This window comes from Brachionichthys hirsutus, chromosome 15, assembly GCF_040956055.1.
Source record: "Brachionichthys hirsutus isolate HB-005 chromosome 15, CSIRO-AGI_Bhir_v1, whole genome shotgun sequence".
NCBI classification, from domain to species: Eukaryota; Metazoa; Chordata; class Actinopteri; order Lophiiformes; family Brachionichthyidae; genus Brachionichthys; species Brachionichthys hirsutus.
The window spans coordinates 7,617,231-7,643,881 of record NC_090911.1 but is presented as its reverse complement, the minus strand read 5'-3'; the positions used below and the strand labels follow the sequence as shown (position 1 = coordinate 7,643,881).

Below are 26,651 nucleotides of genomic sequence, written 5' to 3'. Positions count from 1 at the left end.
CAGAAGTTGTGTGCTTATTGTGCATGCTTACTTAATGTGTGTGTCCTGTTTTGTGTGCCTCGGTGGATATCTACACGTGTGCTTGCACCATAAATCAGGGCCTCAATTTCTACATGATGCTGATCGTAGTTTGTGACTGATCTGGTCAAAAGCTCAATACTTTGGTTGTCTTTCAATGGGAGTAAAATAACTATGGCTGTTAACTCTTCGAAAGTCATGCATCAGCTGTAAATACGTCTAAAAAAATGCCTTCTTCATCCAGTGAGTGTAAAAAGTTTTTTTTTTTTTGTGCTGTTTTGTTACAATTCAGAATTAACCACACGTGCACACACGCTTACATACACCAAGAAAGAAACACCGTTTTACACTGTAAATAATGCAATGTATCCTTGGCATAATCAGAGACAGTGCAAAAGCAATAGCATGATCAGTCATTTTCTGAATATCAATGCCGATATCCCCCTGTATGTGGAATATGTACTACATGTAAAACAAAGATGCACATTATACCTGGATCTGAGGGAACCCTCTCTCTTCTTTATTCCACATTTCTCCCTGTAAAATTCCCTAACAGTAAGAATGATTGTCCGTATCACCATTTCCCTTCTGCAGTGGCCTGAATGAACACGTCCTGTGTCAGTAGCTCAGGATTTACAGGAAGTACCTGGACATCTCTGTCTCCTTGGGCCTCCAGCCAGGATCTTCTTTCCTGTGTTTCATTAACGTTTCACTCTGTCTTTCGTCCTACACCATTATGCCTTCACCAGCTGCCACCGCTTCCAGCTCAATGTCTGTCACCTCTATGTCCTCCTTGTCATCCTCGCCCGCCGCGGACACGCAGGGCGAGGGCAGGCACGCTGCTTGGCTGTTGCTGCTGTTGGCGGGGTTTGTCGGGATGTTGCTGGACATGCTGGTGAAAGCAGTCAGGCTGGCGGCGGAGGAGACGCTGCCCACATTGGTCGGGACGCTCGTCTTACCGCAAGAGTGGATGCGTCGCGCTAGGCTGGCCGAACGCACCACAGAAGAAGTGGTCACGGTGCCCACGCCTTGAACTTTCCCTTCCAGGAAGTAGGTCAGCATCTCACCTTTGCCCTTCACGCTGACTTTGCCACGGCACACCAGGTCATAGTTAGTGTTCAGCAGGCGATAGACCTCTTCAGTCACCTGTTTCATTAAAAGACAGAAACAATTTCAGCATAAAACACAAAATGTGAATGTTTATGCATTTTTAAAACGTATTTTACTTGCAATCATTATCATTTTTTTCATTTATATATATGTATGCATGTACATCTTAAAATAAGTTTAACGTTGCATTGTTTGATAAATCTGTTGAAAACAATGCAAAATAGAAGAAAAAAAACATCAGAATGGCAAATGTTACAGCAGTACCAAAAGAAAAGCAGATCAATAAGGAAACAACAGAAATTTGAAATCCTTCTGTCAGCCAATTCAACAAAGAAACAGTAAAAAAAAAAAAGTAGCCTCTAACAACTGGAAGTTTGAAGCTGTTTTCCATCAGCTGACCTTTTGTCAGTCAACATATTTGTGCTACTTTTTTTGTAACTTTTTTTTTTTACATATATATTGTATGTAAATCCACCTAATTTCTAAACTAATTAAAAATAAACACAGTAATGCCAGGTGTCTTGGGTACCTGTATCTTTCCCTGTACTCCGGTGCTGTCCATTCTGCTGGCCACATTGACCGTGTTCCCCCAGATGTCATACTGAGGTCGCCGTGCCCCAATCACTCCTGCAACCACTGGACCCACGTTAATACCTGTACAGGAAAACACTGACTTAATACTAATTGTCCTGGTAGTTTTTTAATTTGCAAATGAACAGAGAAACGACATCAGAGCAGACCTACCCACTCTCAAGACAAACTCGTTGTATGATTGATAGTTGATTTCATCCAAAACGTCAAACATCTCGATGGCATAGTCTGCTATTGTGCTCAGATGGTCGTAAACAGATTTTTTGGCCTAAAGGGGGGGGGGGGGGCGAACAAAGCAGAACATATCCATGTATGAAATGATCCATTCCAATGCCGCTCTGGATTCACAGATGCACAAACAGCAGCACAAAGCGACATATCACCTTGGAGCCCACGGTGGGGACGAGACCGACAGCGGCCATGTATGTGCTGCCGATGGTTTTGATTTTCTCTATGTCTTTGTAGCACTCCTTATCCATGAGCTGCAAAGTACATTGAGTTTTCAAATGAAACTCCAACAATGTTCCAAGAGGGTCTGTTTTCAAAGTCTTGACGCAAAGTCTGCATCCCACCTCGTCGAAGTCAGCGATGATCTCATTCAGCAGCCTCAGACACTCCACTCCCATGTTGTTTCCATCCAGCTCGATGTAGAAATCATTGAAGTTTGGGATCGAGGCAAACAGGACACCAACTTGTGCGTAGGACTGGTAGTATAGATCCTAACGGAAAGACAGGAGACAGGTAGCGTGAAGGTATAAATGTGTCTTCGGATGTCCATCGCTTTCACCTCCACCCTGTTTATCTACCTGCGTGTCTGTCTGCCTCTCTGCCTGTCTATTAGCGAGGCTCACCATGTTCCTGGGGTTCGACAACAGGAAGTGTTGGGCCACGTGAGCAGGAAGGAGATTGAAGAGAATTCTCTTGTTGTCCAGCTTGACTTTCTCCATGCCATCCCTCTCCTCCTCCGCCTGACAGCAAATACAGCACACACACACGCACACACACACAGACATGTCCAACAGTTTCACCACATGGGGTCAGTAAAAAAAACATTACAGCATGTCGCATGGTCGACTTGAACACAGTGAATGCTACAACTTTAACTAGCATAAATTGATTATTCTACTGTTCCCTTCTCTTTACCTCTTAGCCATGTTCATAGCATGAAAACAAATTGTTCATACTTTGACTATATGCTCATTTCCATGGCATACTTCTATTATAAATGATGATAAAGAGATTTGAGATGCTCAAAAAGCAAACAAAAAGCTTCCTTTGCATGCACGCCGACACACACGCTTCCTGACCTGCACAGCCCATAGGAAGTCCAAGCGCAGTTTGAGGTCGAGCTGCCTCGAGTGGAGGGCCAGGGCGCCGACAAAGAGCAACAGAGACAGGATGGGCTCATAGCCCCTGATGTGGAAGGACCCCCCACTGTGGAAGAGACCAATACACAAGTCAGCACTAAATGGACCACACAAGACACATGCAGCATTAGGATTGAATAGACCCCCCACGGTGTGGAGACCAGTTATGGGTGAACTGTTACCAAAGACATAATGAAAATATGTTTTTAAAAAACCCCCATAAGATTAGGGAAGCAAGGCAAGCATACCCCAAAATGTTTTATTTATTATTTACTGAAGGATATGTGCACTTCAGCCGAGAGAGATATTTATCTGACTAAGCTGAACAAATTCAATATAATCACTTTTCAGAGGCGCAGTTATGATCTGAGCTCCAATAAAAATTGGCCGGGTCCCACGGTGCCGAGTTGAAACAGCTAACGCACTCTCATCATCATCCTGCCCACATTGTCCTTTCAGGCTTCTGATTTGGAATTAATGAGCACATGTGCTGCATCAAAGGGTGGTAAATGAAAGAGTGTGTGGGCCGCAGACAAGGAACGACTCCTTCACACTCATACATCTCGGCACATGTACTGTAAATGTTCTTTTAAACTCCTGATTATCTGTTTCTTCTCCAGATCAAGGATTCATTCACAGCCAAGCTTTGCCTCTGATACACAAATGATGCAGAATTGTCACTCGATCCAGGGGGGGGGGGGGTCTCTCTTTCCAATGTGGGTGTAGTTGTAAAAAATGTAAGAAATAAGAAGTGCAAACAAGCTGAAGTGTTTCTGCACATGTGTGGTGCTTGTGGTCATGCTGTGCTGTGAAACTCGCCCTGCTGTCTTGCGAAAGCCACTGAGCTCCAACACGGTGACATAGAGCACCCCAAGAAGGAGCATTAGCGCCATCTTTGGCAGCCAGGAGACCCGCAGGAAGAGCGCCAGGGTGAGTGTGCCCACCACACAGGACAGAAAGGCGTAGCGGGCACCGTGACAAGGGAGCTCCACCATGGTGTGGTTGGCGCCGCCGTCTACATCAATGATGACGATGGTGCTGTTGGTGTTGGCAGTACCCCACAACCAGGGCATACAGCCCACCTAACAAAAGGAAGATAGATTATAATACTTCTAATACAGAAAAGCACTCAGAGAGCGTAGGCCTCTGCCAAGTAGCTCATTTCCCTCATAATTGGATTTATACCGTCCACATGGTGATCTGCATCATCATCAAAAGGTTCTAAATGGTCTCATTCTAGATCCAATCCAGATGAAAGTCGGTGGTGGGATAGAGACCCCCACCCTTCATGACTGTGTCAAATTCCATAAACATAAGAGATATTGAGGAACAAATTTTGAAGCTCCATTGACTGAAATGTTACTGAAAATGTCAACGAGATCCAGACTTCAGGATCTCTTCTGGATCTTCACCAAAATTGAATCACCTATTCCTGGTAACATTCCCAACATTTCCTGAAAACCTCATCAAGCTCTGCTCAGAATGTTTTGAGTTATCTTGCTAACAGACACAAAAAAAAACAGGCAAAAACATAACCTCCTCTGCGGAGGTTTTCTTCAACATGTCGCTGTTTTCTTTCCCACTTACCACACAGGCCTGGGCTACAGCATAGATTAAGATCACTATAAGAATACAGAGAGCCGTGCGGATCTGAATGGTCAGGCACCCCGGAAAACACTGAAAGTCAAAGACAAAGGACGGTTAGACAAAAGAGGCAAAATGTGGAGCATTACATGATAAGATAAAGCCAAAGGGGGAAAAAAAAACTGTTTGGAATGAGGATGATGATCAACCTCTACAAAAGCGTGACATGAATAAACTAGCTGCTGGATTAAATACAGCAGAGGGCTTTAGAAGGTAATCCTGAAGGCAATGAATGAATAATGAATCATTGTTACAAAGCTTTCACTTCAGTCAGCAAATTAGGAAAAACCTGAGCAGCCAAAAATGTAAATGAAAAAAGTGAAATTTGCCAGCCTCATTTGGGCGAGTGTGCACTGAACTGTCCAAAATGATGATGCGTGAATTAAAAAGGTGGAAGATCTTTACTCGGGTGGGGTTAAGAGATTAAATGCAGCCACAGTTACCTGCACTCTAGTGATATGCAGGTACATGATACAAGCTACGAGGAAACAGATGCAGAAGACAAGAAGGACTAGTACCGCTGTGCCCCTGAGCGGAAAGAGAGGAAGATGACAGGGTTAGTTATAAAGACAATGACCCGAGGAAGTGAAACACTCAAAGAGATAAATGGAGAAATACAGAGAAGAAGAGCACAATCTGCTGTACGTACTGTGGTATAATGAGAAGATAGAGAAGGCCAAACAAGGCAGCTAGGATTAGAGAGAGGACCACCGCACTGGTGAAGTACTCATCAGGAACCTGGTGGTACTACGTTAAGTCAGAGAGAGAACAGTGAGCGGCAGCACTCACAATCACAGCATGGGCGTCAGTGTGTGCGTGGAGACCCTCACCCTCTGCTCGCGCTCAGAGCACTTATACATGAGTGTAAGGAAGTTGAGGTCTGCCGTGTCCGACTCGGTCTGCCGGGCCTCGATTAGCCGGCCGATGTAACGGTTCACCCGGGTTCTGGGGCTGCTCTGGATCAGGTTCGCTTGGTTCGCGTTGGTGCGGTTCCTCAGCTTCTGTGGAGCCGTCCGCATGGCCCTCCGCTGGTGGGATAAAAAAAGAGAAAAAAAGAAGAAGAAGAAGAAATCCCAGCTGAAAATGTTGAACTTGTAGGGGAAATAGAGAGGTGAATAGGATGCAATGCAGCGGCTTGTGTTCTCGGCGCTAACCGGAATATTATCATACTAGAAACGAGGGTGAGTAAGAATCCAAAATAAACACAGGCAGCTGATTATACTTTCAAATGAGGACATTGCCTTCACACTTAACTTCATTACTGAATGTGCCCTGCTGTGTCTGAGTGTCTTCAGCAGCCAAAGTGAGCAGCTTTGCAAAACATCGGGCATTGGAGCAAAGCCAGACACTTAACATGTCAGTGTGTGTGTGTGCGCTGGATGAACTGTATTTCATTCCTTCTTTCTGTCATTCCCTGTTCCTGTTTGCGCCTCCTTAATTCCTGCTTGTGCTCCATCCTTCTTTCTTCTTCCTATATTTCTTCCATGCTGCTCTCTTTCTGCAGTCATGCTTGCTTCTTGTTTTTTTCCCTTCAGACTCTGTATTTTTTTTTTTTACTTGCTTCTATGTATGTTACTGTTACCACACACGTCTCTGTACTCACATCATTGCTTTCATACATTCTTCCTTACTTCCTTTTTCCTTCCTTGTTTCCATACATTCTGCTTTAAACGGCTCCCTCCTCCCCTCCTTTTAAATTCTTCCCTCTACAACTATTTTACGGCGCAAATAAACACACAAACACACACATGCATACTCCCAGACACATGCAAATCTGTATTACACAACTGGTGCAAGAGTCGTACAGCTGCCAGGCCACAGGATTTCTCTCCGGGCACACAAGGTCAAGTAAGCTCTTTGACATCAGGCTAGAATGCCAGAGTCACTTACAGTATATGTCGGGGGGGATGTGATGTCAGTCTGTGGCACAAGCGACATGCTGAGCTCATTATAACTGACGGGATTATCTCTTAGCACCTTTATAGACAAACTACACGTCAAGTGAGACCCATCGATTCATTCACTAAGTATTGCTGCAACATTTAGTTAGTGAAGTCTGTTGCTAACTCAAACAAGATACATATAGCACATAAATAAATGCCGTCCATCAGTGCAAGCATGAAGAAAATATAAGCTTACGTAATATTCTAGAATAGTGACAAGTATGAAGATACTGGGCGATTTCCAAACTGGTGTTGTTGGTGGATATTAAAAAACCCCCAACATGAAATAAATAGTAAAAAATGAAACTAGCGACCACCACACCCTACAAACGCCCAAAGTGACATCACTAAACTTTCAATTGTTTGCGAAAAGAAAATAATCACTTCAATAAAATGTGATTATATAATTATGATTTATTCCTTTCCAGAAATGTGCGTTCATCATCTCGAGCCACCACCACTGTTGGACTTTAGACTGGCCACGCTGCAAAGATAAATGTTCAATGAAATGACAACGTTTTGCGCTGTAGATGCAGGAGCACCTCTTGTGCATACAGTACTAGTATCCACTGTAGGTCCAAGAGTTCACATTAGGAAAGCAACAAAACTATGAAGCAATCCGCTGGCGCACTTTGTTGCTCCTCCAGTGTTCGCCCCCACAGATGATGCATGACTCAGGCCAAAGCCTGATGTAAAGCACATTAAAATGTTGCAGCATTTTAAGTGTCTTTTCAACAAGACAACCAGGAGCATGAATGAACTAAAAGTATATATGGAACAAAAACTAAGCATTTTTTTAAACTCTTGTATAAAACTCTAGACATTCAGATTGCATATGTATAAATAAAAATAAATCACGGCACGAGCAAACACAGACACGTCAATACAGACACAGAGTTTATACCTTATCACCGTCCTCGCAGTTCATGGCATTGGAGAAGGGAATCTCAGCCTTGAACATCTTCCTGCAGTGCATAAGCTGCACTAGTAAGTAGCACACAGTTTTGAACTTCATCTTTTTGGCTGGCTTTATATCCGAAAGAATCAATCCTGGGAATATCTGTCACCAGATAAGAAACGGGAACAAGGATTTAGTCATAATACCTCACACAGTAATGCATTTTATGTAAGGGTCTAGAAAGCATGCACAGGAATTAGACAGTACGCATGTGCACGTAGGCTCATGCACACACACGCATTCAGGCATTATTATCAGGCTCAGAAAGTAGTTAAGAAGGTCAGTCCCTCTGGTGGTTTTAACAGATATTTGACTTTGCTGTCTTCATTCTCTTTCATGGAGCTGTTTTAGAAAGATCAATAAAGATGAGCATTCATTAAAGGGTTTGAGGAAAGGTCGTGTGTGTCATTTCTTGCAAGAAATATATGATTTGCTTAATACACGAAGGAGGTGTTATTAAAGGCACAGTAGCAAAATGAGTTGGATCCTTTATAAGACAGCTTAATCAGGGCACGTCTTCCTCTCGACCAGGTCTTCCTCAAAGTCTAACCATCAGAAATATTACCCTTGTAACACAAAGTGTTATCATAAATTAGACCCCCCCCCCCCCCCCCCCCCTTATCTATATATATATATTCCTTGCACAAAATTGTTAAAAATATATATATATATAAAAAGCTTTATTCAATTTCTATTTAAAAAATCCAAAAAATATTTTGTGGCATCAGGATTAACGAGAATTAGCAAAGTCTTCATATATCAAAGGAAAATACACTCATGTATAATCTATGCACAAGCCTTATTTAGCATGACAAAAACTGCTGCAGGAAACAAGGAGGAGAGGAAAGGAGAGGAGAGGAGAGGAGAGGAAGGGAGAGGAGAGGAGAGGCCATACAAAGTAATACAGAGACAAGACTGAAATTCCCTCTCCAGCTGCTTGTCGCGCATCTGTTGGAGGTGTGCATGTTAATGCGTATGCAGCGATGCGCACACACGTTTGTCTATAAGTTTAACCGACTGTACAGATTTGCCGCTGGTTATTTTTCACTCTGTATTATTCCCGTTCATTTCATTACAAGCTGGTGGGATTTAGCTCAACAAGAAACACGTGAGATCATCATCGTCATGTCATGCTGCAGATGTTGGCATTGAATGAAAGACTGGTCAAGTGAAGCTAAAGTGGCTTGCATGTAGAGTAGTTTATGTGAATATGCATTAGGATACATTTCGAGATGCTGCTAATGTGTACTGTCTAGGCAATAACAGGAAGTGTGAAACTGTTATTCGATTAATTGCCCTCTGTTAAAGGCTCCTAGAAATTTCCAGTATGCTGACTTGGCATGTCTCAGCACAGAATAACAACACGATACCTTCCGTCGGTGAGATGGCACAATAAAGAAGGTTTCAATCTCATGTTTTTGGAGGAATGCGTTTCTTTCATGTCCGTTTCCAGGCTCCACCTCATAATCTCCATTTAGGCACTCCAGCGTAGATCGAGTGATGTGGACTTTGCTGTGGAACACAGAGACAAAGGGACACTGCTAAAATTAGCTCTGAAACCTTGCTCTTTGTAAAAATTAAGGAGTGGCAAGACTTACAATCTGCGAAAGGTAATTTTGCTTCCAATTTTTATTTAAATAGGAAGAAATGTGCGGTTAATGCATTTTTTCTCTCTTACTGATTTTACTCTCTGACTGATTTTAAACAGTTTCCAGTTTCCACAAGTATCAATATAGACCATTGATTTAAAAAAAATAAGAAAATATAAAACAGAATTATAAAAATAAGGAAGTCATTTCAGAGCACCACAACAGCGTAGCAAATGGTACCCATTGCTCTAAAGACCGATATTCACGTCAGATTTCCAGTACTGACCCAGGTAGCCCACCAGCCTCCATCACATTGGCCAGGGTCACATCATTGGACCATACATCGTATTGCCATTTCCTGAGGCCCAGCACGCCACAGAGCACCCGACCCGTGTGCAAGCCCACACGCATGTTTAGGCTGACCTCTGTGGCCTCCGCTACTGACCTGCAGGGGTAGAACACAAGGAGAGGCAACATGATAGAAAAGGCCTTACTGAAAAGAAGCACTGTACAGTTATAAAATACTAGAAACTCATGACCCCCACTATCTAGTTGGTTGAAGCATGAAAGCATTAAGATCACCTGTACTGATATGCTTAATCCAGAAGGCTGATGCCATGTTATTATTTCCACTATTGAACTTTTACAACAATTATGGCTAAAGTCGCGTCCCGTTCGGGTGGGTACCCCGCCTCTGACCTGGAGCCAGCTGCAGAAAATGGATGGATGGATAAAATAAACCATTTTTGATCATTTTAAATTGATTTGGTTTCAACTCACAACCCCACACCTGTGTTGCAATGCCTACTTTGGGAACCATGGTAACATATGTGTGTGAGTGCTGTAAAGTGGCTGATATCTCAGCTGCTAAATACATGATACATAAGTAAATACATGATACATACTGAAGATTGAAACTCCCTCTACATAAATATAAAGCAATTTACTGATAAAACTGTGAGCAGTATTGTATTGTAGATTTACGGAAATAAAAGAATTAACAGTATATTTACATCTATTGGGAGACTTTAATCTGAAATACATTATGAAACTGTAAAAGCACAACACTACATATCATCAGAATTAACAGGACACCAGTGAAACTGTGAAAGTAACTGCTCTGCGGCATCTCGCTTTCATTTTGCCCTTTATTCCCTCCTTCCACACCATCCAGGCTATAACACAAGCTCTTTAAGGCTCAGTAAAATGGCTTATAGTCTTTCTCAAGTAAATCCGTTTTTGTCAGCCAACTGTGGTTCTGCTTGCTCGAATGTTCAGTGTTATAAATTCAGTCGCAGCACACATGGCTGATCAGGCTGCAGTTTGCCCTACTTGAAAGAAATCTTTCAACGTGGCCTCAGTTAAAGTTGTGTTTTGAATTAAATTAATATGAAAATGAAAATTCTACAGCAAGAGTGTGCTCTATTGAATGGATGGCATGAGAAAAAGAAAAAAACTAAACCAAAAGACCATGAAAAACTCACGTTATGGTGTCAATCATGTCCAGACCCATCTCGACACAGCAGTGAGCGTGGTCGGTCTTGGGCTGGGTAAGTCCAGACACACAGTAGTAGCAATCCCCCAGAATCTTAATCCTGCGACAGTGGTTCTCCTGACGAGAGAAAAAAAAAAGAGCCAAACTGTGATCTTTCCTGGGATCAAAAATGAATCTTTGTTCCACTCAGTTGCTGCTAAAGAACGTGGAAACAGCCATCATTCTGCGCGTCGCAGAAAACCCGCACCAGCTGATGTTGGGTTAAAATTGTGACATTTAATTATAGTTTATCCATTATGCTGATTACACTGATCCATATCAATCAGTGCGATTTCTCAGTATCGCCTCACGCTAACCATTGCTGCTTCAATTTCTGAGGTTGGTTTAGTTTACAGTGGAGGAGCGATGTCCTTTAAAACGTTTAGCCGTAAATGACAATATCCTGACACTGTGATGTTCAGAATTTATCTTAATATGCGATCCATCGAATAAATCATGCCAATGGTGCAAGGCTTTTGAGGAATGCCTCCTTGCAGCTGTACAGTAACTGAACGTTGATGACAGCTATCTGGATGTTACAGCATAACAACATGGTTGCTGTTCGGCCTCTGAGCTCCGGCTTCATCAGTCCCCAAAGATCCCACAGAGACATCGGGGAGTGATGGTTATACTTCCTGAACTCCCTTAGCCTGAGGTGGATGCTGGAGCGCTAGTGTGACGGAAAACACAGACAGTGATATGTACTCTGGAAAGGGATGGTACCAACAACCACTGGGAGAGGTGGGAAATTGTCATAGTTGTAGCTGAAAATTTCTTCAAGATCCATCCAGAACCATTTGGGTTATCTTGCTAACGGACGGACAAACGCCGGCGATTGTATAACCTCTGTCTCGGCGGATATAATTATTTGGTACTTAAAGCTATTAAATGCAGTAGAGTAAGAATTACAATATTTGTCTGAAAAATGCAGACAAATATTGTATTTCTACTACTTCCACGAAATGGGAGTAGTAGAAATTGGTGTTGTATATAAATGCAGTACTTGAGTATTGTGACTTCGTTGCATTCCAATACTACAAAGTCTTACCCAGAAAAGCACTGACATGGTTTTAACTGGAGGTAAAAAAAAAAGTGTAATGAAGATAAATGGATCTGTTCCAATGAACACAACTGTTTCTATTTCTGTCTCGGTCAGACTCGCTCCACATTTTCAGTTCAGTTGGCAGCAAAAGCCTAAATGAGCTCAGCTTGCTAAAATTAACAACAAAAATATCTTCTGTCTAAAGTATTTTTTTCTTTCTATAATTGAGAACTAAAAAAAACAGTGCTAGTGTTTGAACTCTTCCTTCACGCTCAAAGTGAGGCTGGATTCCTTTTATGATGCTGACTCAATGTTGATAGCTTCATTTCAATAAACATCTTAGAATAGATAAAGTTAAAGTCACAAGAAAGATGAGACTTTAGGACCTGAATCTCAATCTATCCAATTATAACACTTCTATTGAATTTAAGTTGCAACAAAAACTTTATTGTGGACCCTGATATTATGGAGGAGCAGGGGCAGATGGGACTATAGCAATACATGGTTGAAGCCACAGGAACCAGGGAACGCTATTGTACTTCTTTCCCTGCGCTAATCTTGTAATGTGAGGGTTTAGGAGCTGATTCAGGCACAAGCTGGATTAGTGCCGTCCCATGACTGGTGCATTGTGGGCAATCTGGGTAGTCATTAGGTCATCAGCAGAAGAAAGATGGGTCCAGTGTATTAGTCACAAGCAGAGCTTGGCACGTATTCTCAATTAAAATTGCATGAAGGCTGTTATAGCATATATATATATATATATATATACTGTATACCAGTATATAGAAAGGTGTTGTATTACTAGGCAGTTTACATACTGTACGGTGATATGCATGAACGGATGCAAATGAGCAAACACGTCAGTGTGCACAGACAAAAAGACGGAGACAAAAAGGGATACAGAGACTGGGGAAGGGGAACATTCAATGCATGATTATGAAAGAAAAGACGAGCCCGCTGAGAGAAGGATCAGTTCATTTCCTACAAGTCTGCAAAGGAGAGCACACATCGTGCTTTGTTTTCATACAAAGACAAAGATCAGTGATGCGCACACACTGATGGGGACGAAGATTAGGGTTTCCACCTCTGTAGCGCCGGGCAATGGAAAGGACAGGAGTCAGACGATGGGTTTATTGCTACCCGACCATATAGATGAATGCATACAATTTACTTCATTCTAATTGTATGCATTCACACTATTTAAGAACTTATATATTGACCTATTACATAGACTTGGAAGATAAAACACTTTTTTATATTATCTTGGTTGTTGAAATATGTTAACGTCTCATCGCTAAAACGAAAGAATAATGAGAAAATCACTCAGAGAGCAGCAGCAGCTCATTCCCCTCGTAATTGGATTTACACCATCCACATGGTGATCATCAAAAGGTTCCAAATTGTTCTTGGTGTCTTTATATACCAGACATGAAAAGTAAAAGTGAATCGGAGGATATTCTGCCAGAGAATCCGGAGCTGATCAGGTGAGATGTTTAACAGGTGCGTCTCGTTCAGCTCAGCAATGCCTCTGCAGCTGTGCAGGGCAGAAATCAACCTGCAGCAAAAGTCACCATAGGAACCCTCATAAAAGAGGTTTTAATGGAGAAATGTTACATTTTTTCATGACCACATTCTGGATCAGATTCAGAAGACATTTTGCATGATAGTGCATAGCGGACCCCTTTATGTCTGATTTTTGGTGAGTGAATTGAATCCATATTTTACACGATATGAGCATAAGTAACTGGGAAAATCCGGATTGTGACAGTATCCGGATCCGATCCGGATGAAATTTGGTGGTGATAGAATTCCCCACCCTACATGACTGCATCAAATTCCATATGCATCGGTCAATAATCAACCGAGATATTGTGAAGCGCCATTGACTGCAATGTTACGGAACATTTTAAATCCAGGATCTCTTGTGGATCATCACCAAAATTGAATCTACTGTTCCTGGTAAGATTCCCAACATTTCTTGAAAATTTCATCTCGAACCGTCCAGAACCTTTTGATTTATCTTGCTAACCGACAGACAAACATACCAATGCAAGAAAAAACAGCATCCTCGGTGGAGGAAAAAATGTAATAATAATAATAGTTCCGACGGGAATATGTCAGATATGCTCCTTTGAGGTTGATGAATACATTTTAGTGCTACAAATATAATGATGATAAGTGTTTTCTAAGCCTCTACAGTCACATGCGTGCGTGAATGAATAGAAAACCCGAACTTATCGAAGACGTGAGATGCAGGATACATCATTGAGCCATACTAAAAATGGAATCATGAGAAAAGAAGAGAGTGCGGAGACCCACGGGGCATAAAAGACACCGCTGAGGGAAGTAGGCTGCTGCATGTCAATCAAGGAGCTGAGAAACAAGGAGCGGAGGAGTCTTTAAACTGTGATGCATGAGGGAGGTGTTGTGAGAGGAGAGGAAAGAATAGACGAGAATGAAAACCTTTGTGAAAATCTGCCATGGAAACAGCAACACACACAAAAAGCACATCCCTTCCTGTGCTATTAATGTTATATAGCATAAATTAATCACAGAGTCCCTCTCACAGCCGAAACTGTAGCTTCGGTTGCCGAGCGGACAGTTGGAAGCTGAGCCAAGGAGAGGACGCGTTTATCAAGCATGAGGGGGAACCAGCTGGTGTGTTAATTTACATTCCTGTTATCCTTCTAAATAAATCGTCCACTTCTGATATTTTTCTTGGAAAAACAAACATTGTGATCATTACCGCGAAGGCTGTGTAAATCTTTAACATAATGTGTATTTAAACGGGCACAGAGATATCCCTACACTGACGAGCAGAGAGTTTCGTCTGCACCGTTTCAGCAGCACTGTCGGCTTCACCTCAGTTATACATGGAATAATAATGTGTGTTTCCCCCCCCCCTGCTGTGATACTTTCACCATTTCACCGATCAGCAGGTTGGGATGGTGATGAGGTTTTGAAGCTTTCGTGAGACGTTTGCCGCCCCTTCTCGTGAGTCTCAGTGGTGGTCTGTGGATTCGCACGCGGCGGTGGAGAGTTATAATTACTCCCAGCCTGTGTTCTTGTGGGTGTGGTGAGAATCAAACAGCAAACACTGATCAGTGTGAGCAGCTTGCTTCTGTTGTATCTTCTGGTTTCAAGTTAGATCCCCATCCTAATATGGCACAGTCTAAAGTAGAAAGAAATGTAAATGCGATGCCGCTGCCCCATCAGGCAACTACGTCATGTTCTATGGCCTTTATTCGTGATATGTCACCATCAGCTGCAGCAAGGCTGATTTCAGCACAGTCGATAATGCGCCTGAATTTGAAATTCTCACTTCCAAGTCAATAAAAGCATTGTTAATATAAAGTATTAAATAAAAGTAGTACGTGTGATAGCTAGAAAAGCACTCGCAGAGTGCAAACCTCTGCTAAGCAGCTCATTCCCCTCTTAATTGGATTTACACCATCCACATGGTGATCATCAGAAGGTTCTAAATTGTTCATGGAATCTTTATATCCCAAACATTACCAAAAAGTAAAAGTGAATCGGAGGATATTCTGCCAGAGAATCCGGAGCTGGAGAGTCAGGAGCTGATCAGGTGAGATGTTTAACAGGTGCGTCTCGTTCAGCTCAACGATGCCTCTGCAGCTGCGCAGGAGCAGAAATCAACCTGCAGCAAAAGTCACCATAGCAACCCTCATAAAATGAGGTTTACAATGTTAAATGTAATATTTTTTCCTGACCTCATTCTGGATCAGATCCGGAAGACATTCATTGTCTGTGGCTCTACTATGCTCTCCCTCTTCTTCTTCAGATCTCCTGAGAGACCTTGATGATCCAGACTTTCCTGGTGTTTTGGGTTAATTATTGCTTATGGTTGGATGAAAGGGCTAGAAACAAGCAGCACAAATAAATCCACTGCACTTTCTTCTCGGAACACTGTGTATTTGTCACTTTTTCTCTGTCCATCTTGTCGGCTCCATGTTTCACTGTGGTGTGCACAGCCCTCTATGGCGCAAAGTAGGAAATAAAACTGAATAAATCATAATAGGCTAGTCTGCCAAGAGCAAGAGGTCAGGTGACGGTCACAATCACATTAAAAATAAATAGCATAAAACTCTAGCAGTGACTAACGTCATGCATGTTGTCACTCTCGAGCCCAAATGCAGACTAATTTAAGAAAAGAACAAAAAATATATACAAATATTAAATACAAATAGCACATGTGATAACTAGAAAAGCACTCGCAGAGCGCAAACCTCCGCTAAGCAGCTCATTCCCCTCGTAATCAGATTTCCACCATCCACATGGTGATCTAGATCATCATCAAAAGATTATATAAAAAATCTCTACTTTTGTCCAATGCACAAAATAATGCTTACGTGTGAAATTGTGAACTTTGGTATGCAGTTGTTAGCTGCAAGAGGTGGGGCAGGGGGGGGGGGGGGGGGTGACTATGGTCCGACTGGATGAGTGGAAGTTGTCTGATAAGGAGAGGAGGGAAGAGAGGAGGAGGCTTGGTCACCTACATCTACGGCACTTTAGGATAACACTGTGTTCCTGGCCCACTTCCCATGCAGCTTGACAAGTCCAAAGAGTGGACAGGTGGTGTGGGGATGGTGCTGGAAGGCTATTATGAGATGATGCCCAGTGGCCATGTGGCATCGCCCGCTCTTCTTATGGAATGAGAAGTGTCTGAGTGCCTACAGTGTCCACAGCTATGAGTCACTGGCACTTCCACTTCCTGCCAAAGTGGATCAGAATGAGTGGGGCTTTGGGTCAGGTCAGGGCGGGAACATTTGATGACTGGGGACAGCCTCTCAGTGCAACGCAAGGCTCTGAGCTAAGAGCCGAGCGGCCATCAGACCAATCCATTCAGATGTAACCAAGAGAATGAGGCAGCTCAACTCACAACAGGAAGGTGATTTGATGTGTGTGCGTGCGTGTGTGTGTGGCCTTTGTGTGTGTCTGTGTGTGTGTTGTAATGCAAAAAATATTCCTGTTTTGGCTAATAGCACAACAGGGTAAGAAGAGTTGGAGTGTGAGTAACATTTGGGACGGAAAAGAGCCAGTCGATCCAAGACAACCTGGGAAAGCAATAAAACTGACGAGCCAAATGAGGCTGCCTTTTTTTTATCAATTCTAATCAGTCAATGCTGATGCGTCTATAAACAAACAAGTTAAAAATAGAAGCTGTCTGCACTGTCAAGTAAAACTTTCTATGAAAGCAAAAAAAAAAGGGTTAGTCGTAATCCTGTGGATTAATGGATTTTTACAAGGGCATGTGCGTAGTGTAAGTAATAGAGGCCAGATTACATGCAGATAAGGCTGTGGAGGGGGATCTGCAGGGGCTCAACCCTCTCACCAAACAGAGATACAGTGCATGTCAGCCAAACTGAAAATGCAAATGATGGAAGACAAGCAATAGCAGGGGGGGGGTTCTGCATATCTGGATTGTGTCTGATAAACACATCTTAAGGTAAAAGCCAGTAAAAGCACCCAGAATATTCCGTAATGCGCCCACGGAGGGTGCCGTGTTTAAAAGTGTCTCGATTAACTGCAGCAAATTCACAAATGCTACACCAAAATCACACGAATCGACAGATGGAAGAAATCATTTCCACGAGCAGCCCAAGAGAGAGGGGCATTGAAGCAGCCCCTTCATTCAGTCCATTCAAATGACCAGAGTGGAGACTGAGGTTTAGCCCAAGTAAATCTGGCCCAGATTAAAAAGGTCTGTCAACTCTTCCTCAAATGAAGCACTGGATAATCATATTAAGCATCATATGGGCTTCCAGTATTCAATGTGACATCATGCTAAGCTGCTACAGTAATGGCATGTGCCAACAAGCCTGTGGCCACAGCAGCACACGCACATACTTCATGGCACCATGCAAAAGTTCGAACAGTCCACGTAGAAGAAATGAGAGCAGCTTTGAAGAGAACGGTGACTGAAAATGAGAGATGTGTTTAAGAAAGGGAAAAGAACTCACCGTGGCAAGCTCATCGAACTTTCCAAACAGCTCATTGAGCAGTTTCACCAGTTCCTGGGCAGTGCACTGGGACGCCAGACTGGTGAAGCCGACTATATCTGCAAACAGGATGCTGCAAGAGAGAAGGAAAGGAAGCCTTAAACTAGATTCTAAGGAACAAAGGAAATGACATTATTGGGCGGGGGATGTGATCACAATTTAATCAAATGCGACATTCAAAGAAGCCTCGGCGAAATCCATCCTGGACAGTCTTTTTTATTTTTGGGACAATGCGTTTGTGAATCAAGCATTAAAATGAATGACCCACGGCAGGCAAAGCTAAAAAATTTAAAAGAGTGAGAGAGCCTTGCTCCATTCTCTTACTGACTGGCGGCGCAGTGAAGCAGAATGCTTCAAAATAGAAAGGAGAGCCTCCTCCCGGGGATCAAGGTGGAGTTAGCAGCTGTTCTAGGGTATAATGCAACCTCGGAGGTGCTCTCGCCTCTTCTGGGGCAAGAGCACTGGGCACTTTGGACTGAGAGTGCTGGAAGTGTGAGGCTGAACTGAAATCTTTTTAAAGAAAGATACATGTAGCTTTAATACATTTATACATGAATTGATTGAAAAAAATTATGTATTAAAGGGAAACTTTATCTCCTTGTCTCTGCTTTAATGTAAATTAAACACAGAACACCAGTATGGTTCTATGATCCTCTTAGATTAATGCTGAAAAGAAATGTTGTCTACAGGAAATAAAGATGCAGAAATCTGCTGTTGTGTCATTATGGTGGTCTAGACAGGACAAAACAGATAGGTAACACTTGTACACTGAAATATTTATGGAACTGGATATTTGCATGCTATGTAAAGGTGCAAAAAAAACAACAAGACAATCTGTAGCCACATGCGCTACAGCAGGAAAACTGAATCCTAGAGACAAATATGAGCTGAGCCTGAAGTTAATACCAAACATCTGGCGCTTATTTATAGACACACGCTTAATGTGTGAGCCCGAGTCAACGCGTAGCACCAAACCCACTACACTGCACCGCTCCGTATTCACTGCTAAATGTCGAAAACTCATTCCAAACTCCAGATTTTGGCTCATTTGCACCAGGCAAAGCACAACAATTCAAATGATTAAGTCATGCAATAAAAACACGATTTTCCCAGGGTGCCTGGAGATGATCTAATATCTAATATTGTCTAATTCGGCCTCCTTCACACCCTCATCCATTATTTTCTCTCCAATGGCACATATTTGGGGAAAGTTATTCCCATAATTATGCTAATTTCCCATTTCCCTCTGTGGGAGGCATTACTGTAGCTATTTTGGCTGATGTGATTTCGGTTTAATTACATAGTGGAAGACAGAAGCCGTGTGCCAACACAAGGGTTAACTCTGGACGGGCCCCTCCAGAGCTACGGTATGTGGGCAGGATATGTGCTGATGTCAGGCTAATAAAGAGTCTAACTCAGATGAGCATGGTGCTTAGCACATATTTTATGTAAATAAACTCTAACTTGACTGAATATAAATGAGCATCCTCAACAAAAAAAAATTGTTTTCTGAATTTTTCAACACAAGTTAAAATGACATAATAAAAGTCTTTAAAGCAACCTTTTGATTTAATTTGCAGCCTGCATGCCTTCATTGGTTCATTGGTGGAAATGTTCTTACATGGTTGTGTTCCTATTTATTACTGCTTGTGTGTGACGGGATTATAAATAGACATGCTGAAAATGCTCAGGAAATAAAGCAGAGCAGGGAGGATACACGCTGTATTAAAGCAGATGCTAAATGGTAATGAAATGACAAATGTGAAAGCACTTTCATTAAGGCAGAAATGTTATGAATCACAATTTATCCCTTTGTTTAATTATCATTTAAATAATAATAAAATGTCATGTGGGTGGATAAACTAATAATTTTTTGTATGTATTTTCCTTCTCCATTCATTTTTATTTTCAGTCCTTTTTTTTTTTTATCTAAAAAAAAATAGAAATCCAGATTTCTTCTGGAGAACGATCGCTACCATTTCTCCCTGGATGGATTTTAATCAAATCAAACACTGCCCACAGTCTTGTAATGAAAAAAACTCTGAATACAATGTGCTGCACACTGCATGTTTACTTTCTAATTACAGTCCACCCAATTCACATATCATGTCTGCACCAGTTTAGATCCATCTCAAAGGGTGGCGCTATCTGAAGGAGTTCAAGGCACAAAAGCAATCGGCAGAGCTCCACTGGAATCTGTTCATATTTAAACAAAGAGAAAGAGAGAGAGAGAGAGAGAGAGAATTTCGTCTCCCTTGCATTTAATCCCCTGTAGCAATTTAATCCTCAGGCAAAACAAACTCTCCTCCAAAAACAAACCCTTCCTGCTGTTGTGAGGACAGAAAAAAAGATGGAGAGAAGATCAGGAACAAATATAAGGAAAATATAAATAAATATTGGAGCAGGATAAAGTAAGTCAAACAATACACTCAAGAAACGCAAGAAGATAGATGCTGTTTACATACCAGTAAAGCTGTACGGTGAACTGCACAGTAAGATAATACAGTGCAAAGATATGCACATCCTACATTATGATGATGATAATGTGTATGCATTTTGTAATATTAATATTAAGAATACTTTTAGGAGAGATTCTCAACACTTCTTCCACTGATAAAAATAAATTAAAACATTTTAAGACATTAAAATCCGCTCAAACGAGACGCCAGCCTGAGACAAACATGATTATCTGCCGGTTTGTTTTCTGAAAGGAGGGAGGTTGGGATAAAAATAGCCGAGCAGCAGTGTTTTCTACTCTTTTTCTGCTTTAAGTGCAAATCCTCCAAAAATCTATGTCTTTTGACAAGCAGTTACTTTAACGAGAGAGAGAGAGAGAGAGAGAGAGAGAGAGAGAGAGTATCCATGAACTCCTATTAACAGCTAGAGATTACGCTGCACTCGTAATGACATGGTTTATATGTGGCAGCCATTGACGTGCGCCGTCTGTCAGGTGTGTCGGAATTCTAGATTGACAAAGGAATGCTAAATCCTTGTTTCTCCTGGGGCTACAGAAATATGATGGGACCAGGAGTTTGCACATGCACCGCTGGCTTTTTATCCTTAGCAGACGTATGACCAGATTTTGGAAATCGTGTTGCCAATGGAAAACAAATTTGCTACTAATCTTAAAATAAATTGTCCAACAATAAGAATTTTATGAGAGAGAGAGAGAGAGTCAGACATGAATCTGGGACTGACGGTCGATTCCGTTTTTGCAGCTCGGGACAGTGTTAATGTTGTTGGACACTGCTGGGTCACCTCACACTGACTACAGTGCTCTTTTTTAAAATGTATATTTGGTCAAATTAAGTTTCTGTTTCGTACATATAAAATAATACAGCGAAATGCTTTTTATGCCACTAATTGTAAATTCAATTCGAATATTGAAGCTAAAAAAAATACCACCTCAATCAGTTCATATTGAAGAGGGTTTTAAATATACCTAGGATTGGCTTGCAGTCGGTGGGTGTTCTTGTTGGGGTCCTACCTGACATTGTCATGGCGCTGGATGTAGATTTTGTGAAAGATCCTTTCTGGGGGCTTCAGGAAATCCTCTTTCATCTCCATAGCTACGTTCCTGGGCAACAGACTCATTAGCAGGCGCTCCTGGGTGCAGATGTGTGTGTGTGTGTGTGTGTGTGTGTGTGTGTTGGAAAGAAGAAAGAAGAAAGAAATAGAACATTTAAATATGCATTGATACAGTTAAAATTATAAGATCAGCATCGGCAGCAATAAGAAATGTGCCAGACATAAAAGTACGAAATCTGAAGGAAATAATGAATGTGTTGAAAGACTGTTGGCACTAGACAGAGGGAGAGAGAGAGAAAGGGTGAGAGAGACGGGGGCGGGCTTCTAATTTTACCAGGCGCTCCAGCAGGTGCCTGTACCTGTTTCTCATTCTCGTCCTCCATGCGGAGCCTCTCTTCGATGCAGTTGCGAGCCTGCAGGAAGGCCTTCCTCTGGGCTCGCTCTGTCAGGATGCGCACAAACATCCCTGACAGGTTGACACTGGTGAACAGCACCGTGTTGGCAACCAACTGCAAACAAAACCAAAAAGAAACATGAAACACTCTTTTAATTCTCAAATACATTTGTTAAAGCCACTGTCCTACTTGTCCAACAATTAATCAACACATAAAAAAAAAAGGTACATTTGCAGTCGACACTATATATAGCGATAAATGACAGTTTGAATCACAGGCTTTACTTTCACTACTTAGTTTCCTCCATATAAGCATAAACCTAATTCATTAAAACTAATTCAAGAGCATCAAACATGGGCGAGACAGCTGCAGGACCCAGTCGTTGTCTATTTTGGGTGCCTGTGACATTAAAGCGCTCGTGAATCTGTGCCCCGGTTCATCGATCACGGAGGGGAGGGCAAAGAAGTATGGCTGCTCCAACCTTGTGCAGGACACAAAATAAGATAATGGGGTTTTTTTTCTGCTTGGCTGAGGTCGTCTGGTTGTGACTTTGTACACAAACCAAACAAGGTCCTACCTCTCTGATAAATTGTCCCCCCTATTTGTGGGGTGGGGGTGTATTTATAAGAAAGGAGTTTATTTCTTCATATCACAAACCATGTGTTTGCGTGTGTTGTTTTCTTTCTTCTCGAGGAGTTATTACGCTTTGCTTGAAGAAGCATACTGTGATTCGAGTAGCGTCGTATACACCTTTTTCAAATTTAACAATCTCCCATCGCTGATTCAGACGTGTGTGTCCCAATCTGATGAATAATGGATGGCGTTGAAAGGACTGCTTTTCTGTCTCGTCCTCGGCAGACTGTCTTCCTGTTCCCTATTAGTGGCATGTAGTTCCCTACAGTTTTATACCAGCAAATAAAATCCCACCGTTGGATTATGTTCCATGTGAAATAATTGCTTTCGGTGAGTGTTAATGAGGTAAACATCGAGGGCTTTCATTTCATCTTATCACTTTCTGTTAATGGCAGCAAAACAAGCGACTCCAAGTGTCTGGTTATGGTTTTTATCGCCGTCATTATAATTATAGAGAGCGAATGTGCTGTGAATTTGGATCTAATATCATAGCAGACATGCGAGGTGGTAAACTAATGTGAACATCTCCAAACTTTTTGAAGTATCAATAAAATATTTTGTGGCACTAAAAACAATGGGCTGCATCCTCCAAACAGAAAAACATTGCAGCGCATGACAACACGACTCCCAGCTGGAGAGCAGGGAGCTAGAAATAACCCATTTCCAAAACAGATTCTCCACGACACTCCGTTGAGTAACAAGACATTTCAGTTAGACCAAGACATGCGAGCAAGGCAGCCCTATAGGCGGAGTGTCTGGGACCTCGGTGGGTGGTTGGTGCAAGCCTGGGCTATGTGGGGTCATCCAACACAGCTCATCGCTAAGCTTAATGGATTAGCTATCTCTGGTAGTCCAGCTAACGCTGCCCTTTGCATGGCTACGTAGGTATCTCATATAGGGAAACAATCTCCTCTGCAAACAAGCTGCCATCAGCCGAGGATGTGAAGAACTCATTGCGTCTCAATTTTCATTGTGTGATATGCTGCACAGGGGCAGAAATGTTCCTTTGCCCCAGGCCGGTTTGACTGATCTGGTCTATCTTCTCTCCTTACACCTGATGACAGTCAGAAATGCGAGTGTGTGTGTGTTGCACTGTGACGGAGGGGGGAAAGGTGCAGATATATAAATGTACAGGGCAGTGTAGCAAATGCTATTTCAGCTCGGGGGGGCATGCGTGACTTTACCCTCTTTTCATGACTGAAGCATATAGTGTGGTGTGCGTGTGCGTGTGTGTGTGTGTGTGTTGCACCTCTGTTTGCCCTACTTTTGGATGTCACTCTTCTTCTTCATTCCAACCTGCACCGCTGAGCCTGAATCATATCCCAAAGGAAACAGCCAGGAGCAGATGCAGCCTGCTCTTTGTGGGCTTCCTTTTCAAGGAGCATCCCCACCAGCTCCGGGCTACCCCAAACCTCCCCCCCACCAAACCTCCACCCAACAAACCTCCACCCACCAAACCTCCCCCCCACCAAACCTCCACCCACCAAACCTCCCCCCACCAAACCTCCACCCACCAAACCTCCACCCACCAAACCTCCACCCACCAAACCTCCACCCCACCAATCCTCCACCCACCAAACCTCCCCCCCACCAAACCTCCCCCCCACCAAACCTCCACCCACCAAACCTCCCCCCCACCAAACCTCCCCCCACCAAACCTCCAACCACCAAACCTCCACCCCACCAAACCTCCACCGACCAAACCACCCCCCACCAAACCTCCCCCCACCAAACCTCCCCCCCACCAAACCTCCACCGCCCAAACCTCCCCCCACCAAACCTCCACCGCCCAAACCTCCACCCACCAAACCTCCCCCCCACCAAACCTCCCCCCCACCAAACCTCCCCCCACCAAACCTCCCCCCACCAAACCTCCACCGCCCAAACCTCCACCCAACAAACCTCCACCCACCAAACCTCCCCCCCACCAAACCTCCACCCACCTCATCACCTTCGTCTTCAAGAGGAATTACTTACACCTCCTATCAGGCTTTCTCAGCAGCAGCAAAAAAGAAAGCGCTTAGGCACAAGTTTGCCTTGTCTCACTTTGCACTTGCCACCTCGAGTTAAAGCCAAATCTATCGTCTATAATTCTCCTTTATGTGAGTTTTTGTTGTTGTTGTTTTAGACCAAGAAAGGTGGTGTCAGAATGACATTTTAGTCAAATCTCCCGTGGAGCTCTCCTTGGTGCTGAACTGCACTCTCAACCCCCCCTAACACAGTACAGGATCAGCAGCACGCGTCTGCCTTGTATATTATAATACGCACACGTATACGCATGTAAATCGTGTTAATTAAATGCTTATTAATAGAGTAAATAAGAAGTGCGTGCGTGGTCCGCCAATCACCGTGCGAGCCCGTACTTACCGTCCTCCACAGTTTCTGTGTTTTCACCGTGACAGAAGTGGCGGTCACAATCAAATGTGAGACGGACACCATTATTCCCAGAACGACGGCCAGCAGAGTCCGCACAGGTAGGAGCGCGTAGGCGACGAACGTGACCAGGACGAGCTGCCACACGCCGTGCTCCGGGGACATCTGCGGGCCCGCGGCCATCGCGCCCAGCGAGAAGGGGCAGCAGAGGAAGGAGAAAGTGAAGCCGAACAGCAGCGCCAGGTTGACGATCTGCTGGAGCTGAGTCACTTGCAGGTACTTGACATTAGTTACGATGAACAGAGACACGAAGATGACACAGTGGACCGGGTGGGACCCCTTGGAGATGGTGAGGCTGGGTCCGGACAGCAACTCCGCCACGGCCAGCGTGGCGGACATGAAGATGAGGACGGCCAGGGCTTTGAGGGTCGACGTCTGCTCCAGTTTCAGGTTGTAGTTCTGGAAGAGGGACTCGAGCTCCTTGCAGTCGAACTCGTCCTCGCACGCGATGGTGGTCAGGGGGACGCCCGGCGGACAGTGGCTTCTCTTCCGCCTGGTTTTGACTTTCTGGAACGGTATTTCCTCCATGTCAGTGCCATTCATAAACCGAATACCTGCTCGCAGCTTAGGTCAAGCGGAACACCGGATCCCACGCCGACTATACGACAGCCAACGCGCGCGTAAAAAAAAAAAAAAAAAAAAAAAAAAAAAAAAGCAGGCAGGATGGAGGCAGAGCGTCCCAGATCGCCTCAGCCGGCCGGTGACCGCCAGACGCGCCGCGCTGCGCGCTGCACGCTGTCCACCGGTTCAAGTGTGTTGTTGGGAGGACTCAGCCGTCACAGCAAACCTCCACGCTCTGGATTTATTTTGTATGCGATGCGTAAAATCTCTCTCTCAGTTGTTTTCGTTTGCGCGCCACACAAGGGGCAGCGCGCACGACGTCTAGTTCTGCTGGTAAAAGCTTTTCTTTTTCTTTTTTTGGCGCGGCTCAGATAGGATCACGCCTGCGCATTATGAGGTGAAGATAAGACGCGTCTCAGCTCCTCAACACGCAGTCAAGACGCTTTGACTGCTGTGTGGCTGCAGAGCTCCCCTCAGCAATCTCACAGAACAGCCATAATGTTATATTCTTGTGTTTAGTCAATCATGCTCTTGTCTTTTCCTGTTGCCTTCACATGCGTTAAGGAGGAGGAGAAGCAGCATGGATGGACAAACAGCCAATGCACCAATGCCCTCAGTGGTGTAAGACTCAATAGATTCTCTTAAGATGACGGGCTTCATGCATCTTCTTCATCCTTGCATGCCATTCATGTTTCCTGTGCTGCCCACTGAGGACGCCACCTTCACCACCAGCACCTTCTTGTCATTCAGGGAATGGCGTCTCATTCATTACTGGGGCGACGATTAGTCATCCGTCATCGGCCGCCGCTGCCCTGACCCGTCAGTGCCAGGGAGGCTGCATGGAAGGAGCTGACAGATGGATGCCAAAGTCCTGCACTCGACCAGGACACTAACATGCCTTCGGTTCCACTCTCATAGCTCTCTCTCTCTCTCTCTCTCTCTCTCTCTCTCTCTCCGTGCCAGCTTTATTGAATGGATGTGCACAGTCTGACAGGTAAACAAAGAGAGGGAAAGGGCTGGTGCGTAGTCAAAATAGAAACAGAGAAGTAAAGTATTTGGCAACCGACTGAATGCAGAGAGTAAAAGAAGCAGCACTCTATAAAGGAGCAGTCTGGCCATGGAGAAGCTTCAAAGTGAGCGCTCTGAGGGGGGACATTTGGCTTTTCGACATCCTGCCTCTTAAATTGTACAAAATGCTCCGATCAGTCAATGTTAAGCCAATCAGTAGTTTAGCCTATAGTGACCTCTGTATCCATTCTGGTGGTTAGTTTATTATTCAAGTCAA

General features: G+C 43.5%; 1 protein-coding gene across 1 annotated transcript; it reads right to left on the bottom strand.

Moving 5' to 3' along the window:
• Positions 1-744: 744 nt before the first annotated feature.
• Positions 745-25,348, bottom strand: LOC137905027 (adenylate cyclase type 1-like). The gene is made up of 20 exons (XM_068749249.1): positions 24,740-25,348; positions 21,704-21,853; positions 21,304-21,422; positions 17,778-17,889; positions 10,705-10,832; positions 9,507-9,665; positions 9,002-9,143; positions 7,578-7,733; positions 5,561-5,758; positions 5,380-5,477; positions 5,174-5,258; positions 4,674-4,763; positions 3,906-4,168; positions 3,027-3,153; positions 2,526-2,687; positions 2,292-2,438; positions 2,103-2,201; positions 1,873-1,987; positions 1,658-1,782; positions 745-1,164 (listed from the first exon to the last, which is right to left on the bottom strand). Exons 1-20 carry the CDS (start codon positions 25,346-25,348, stop codon positions 745-747), a joined length of 3,504 nt encoding a protein of 1,167 aa, XP_068605350.1.
• Between the last annotated feature and the right edge of the window lie 1,303 nt (positions 25,349-26,651).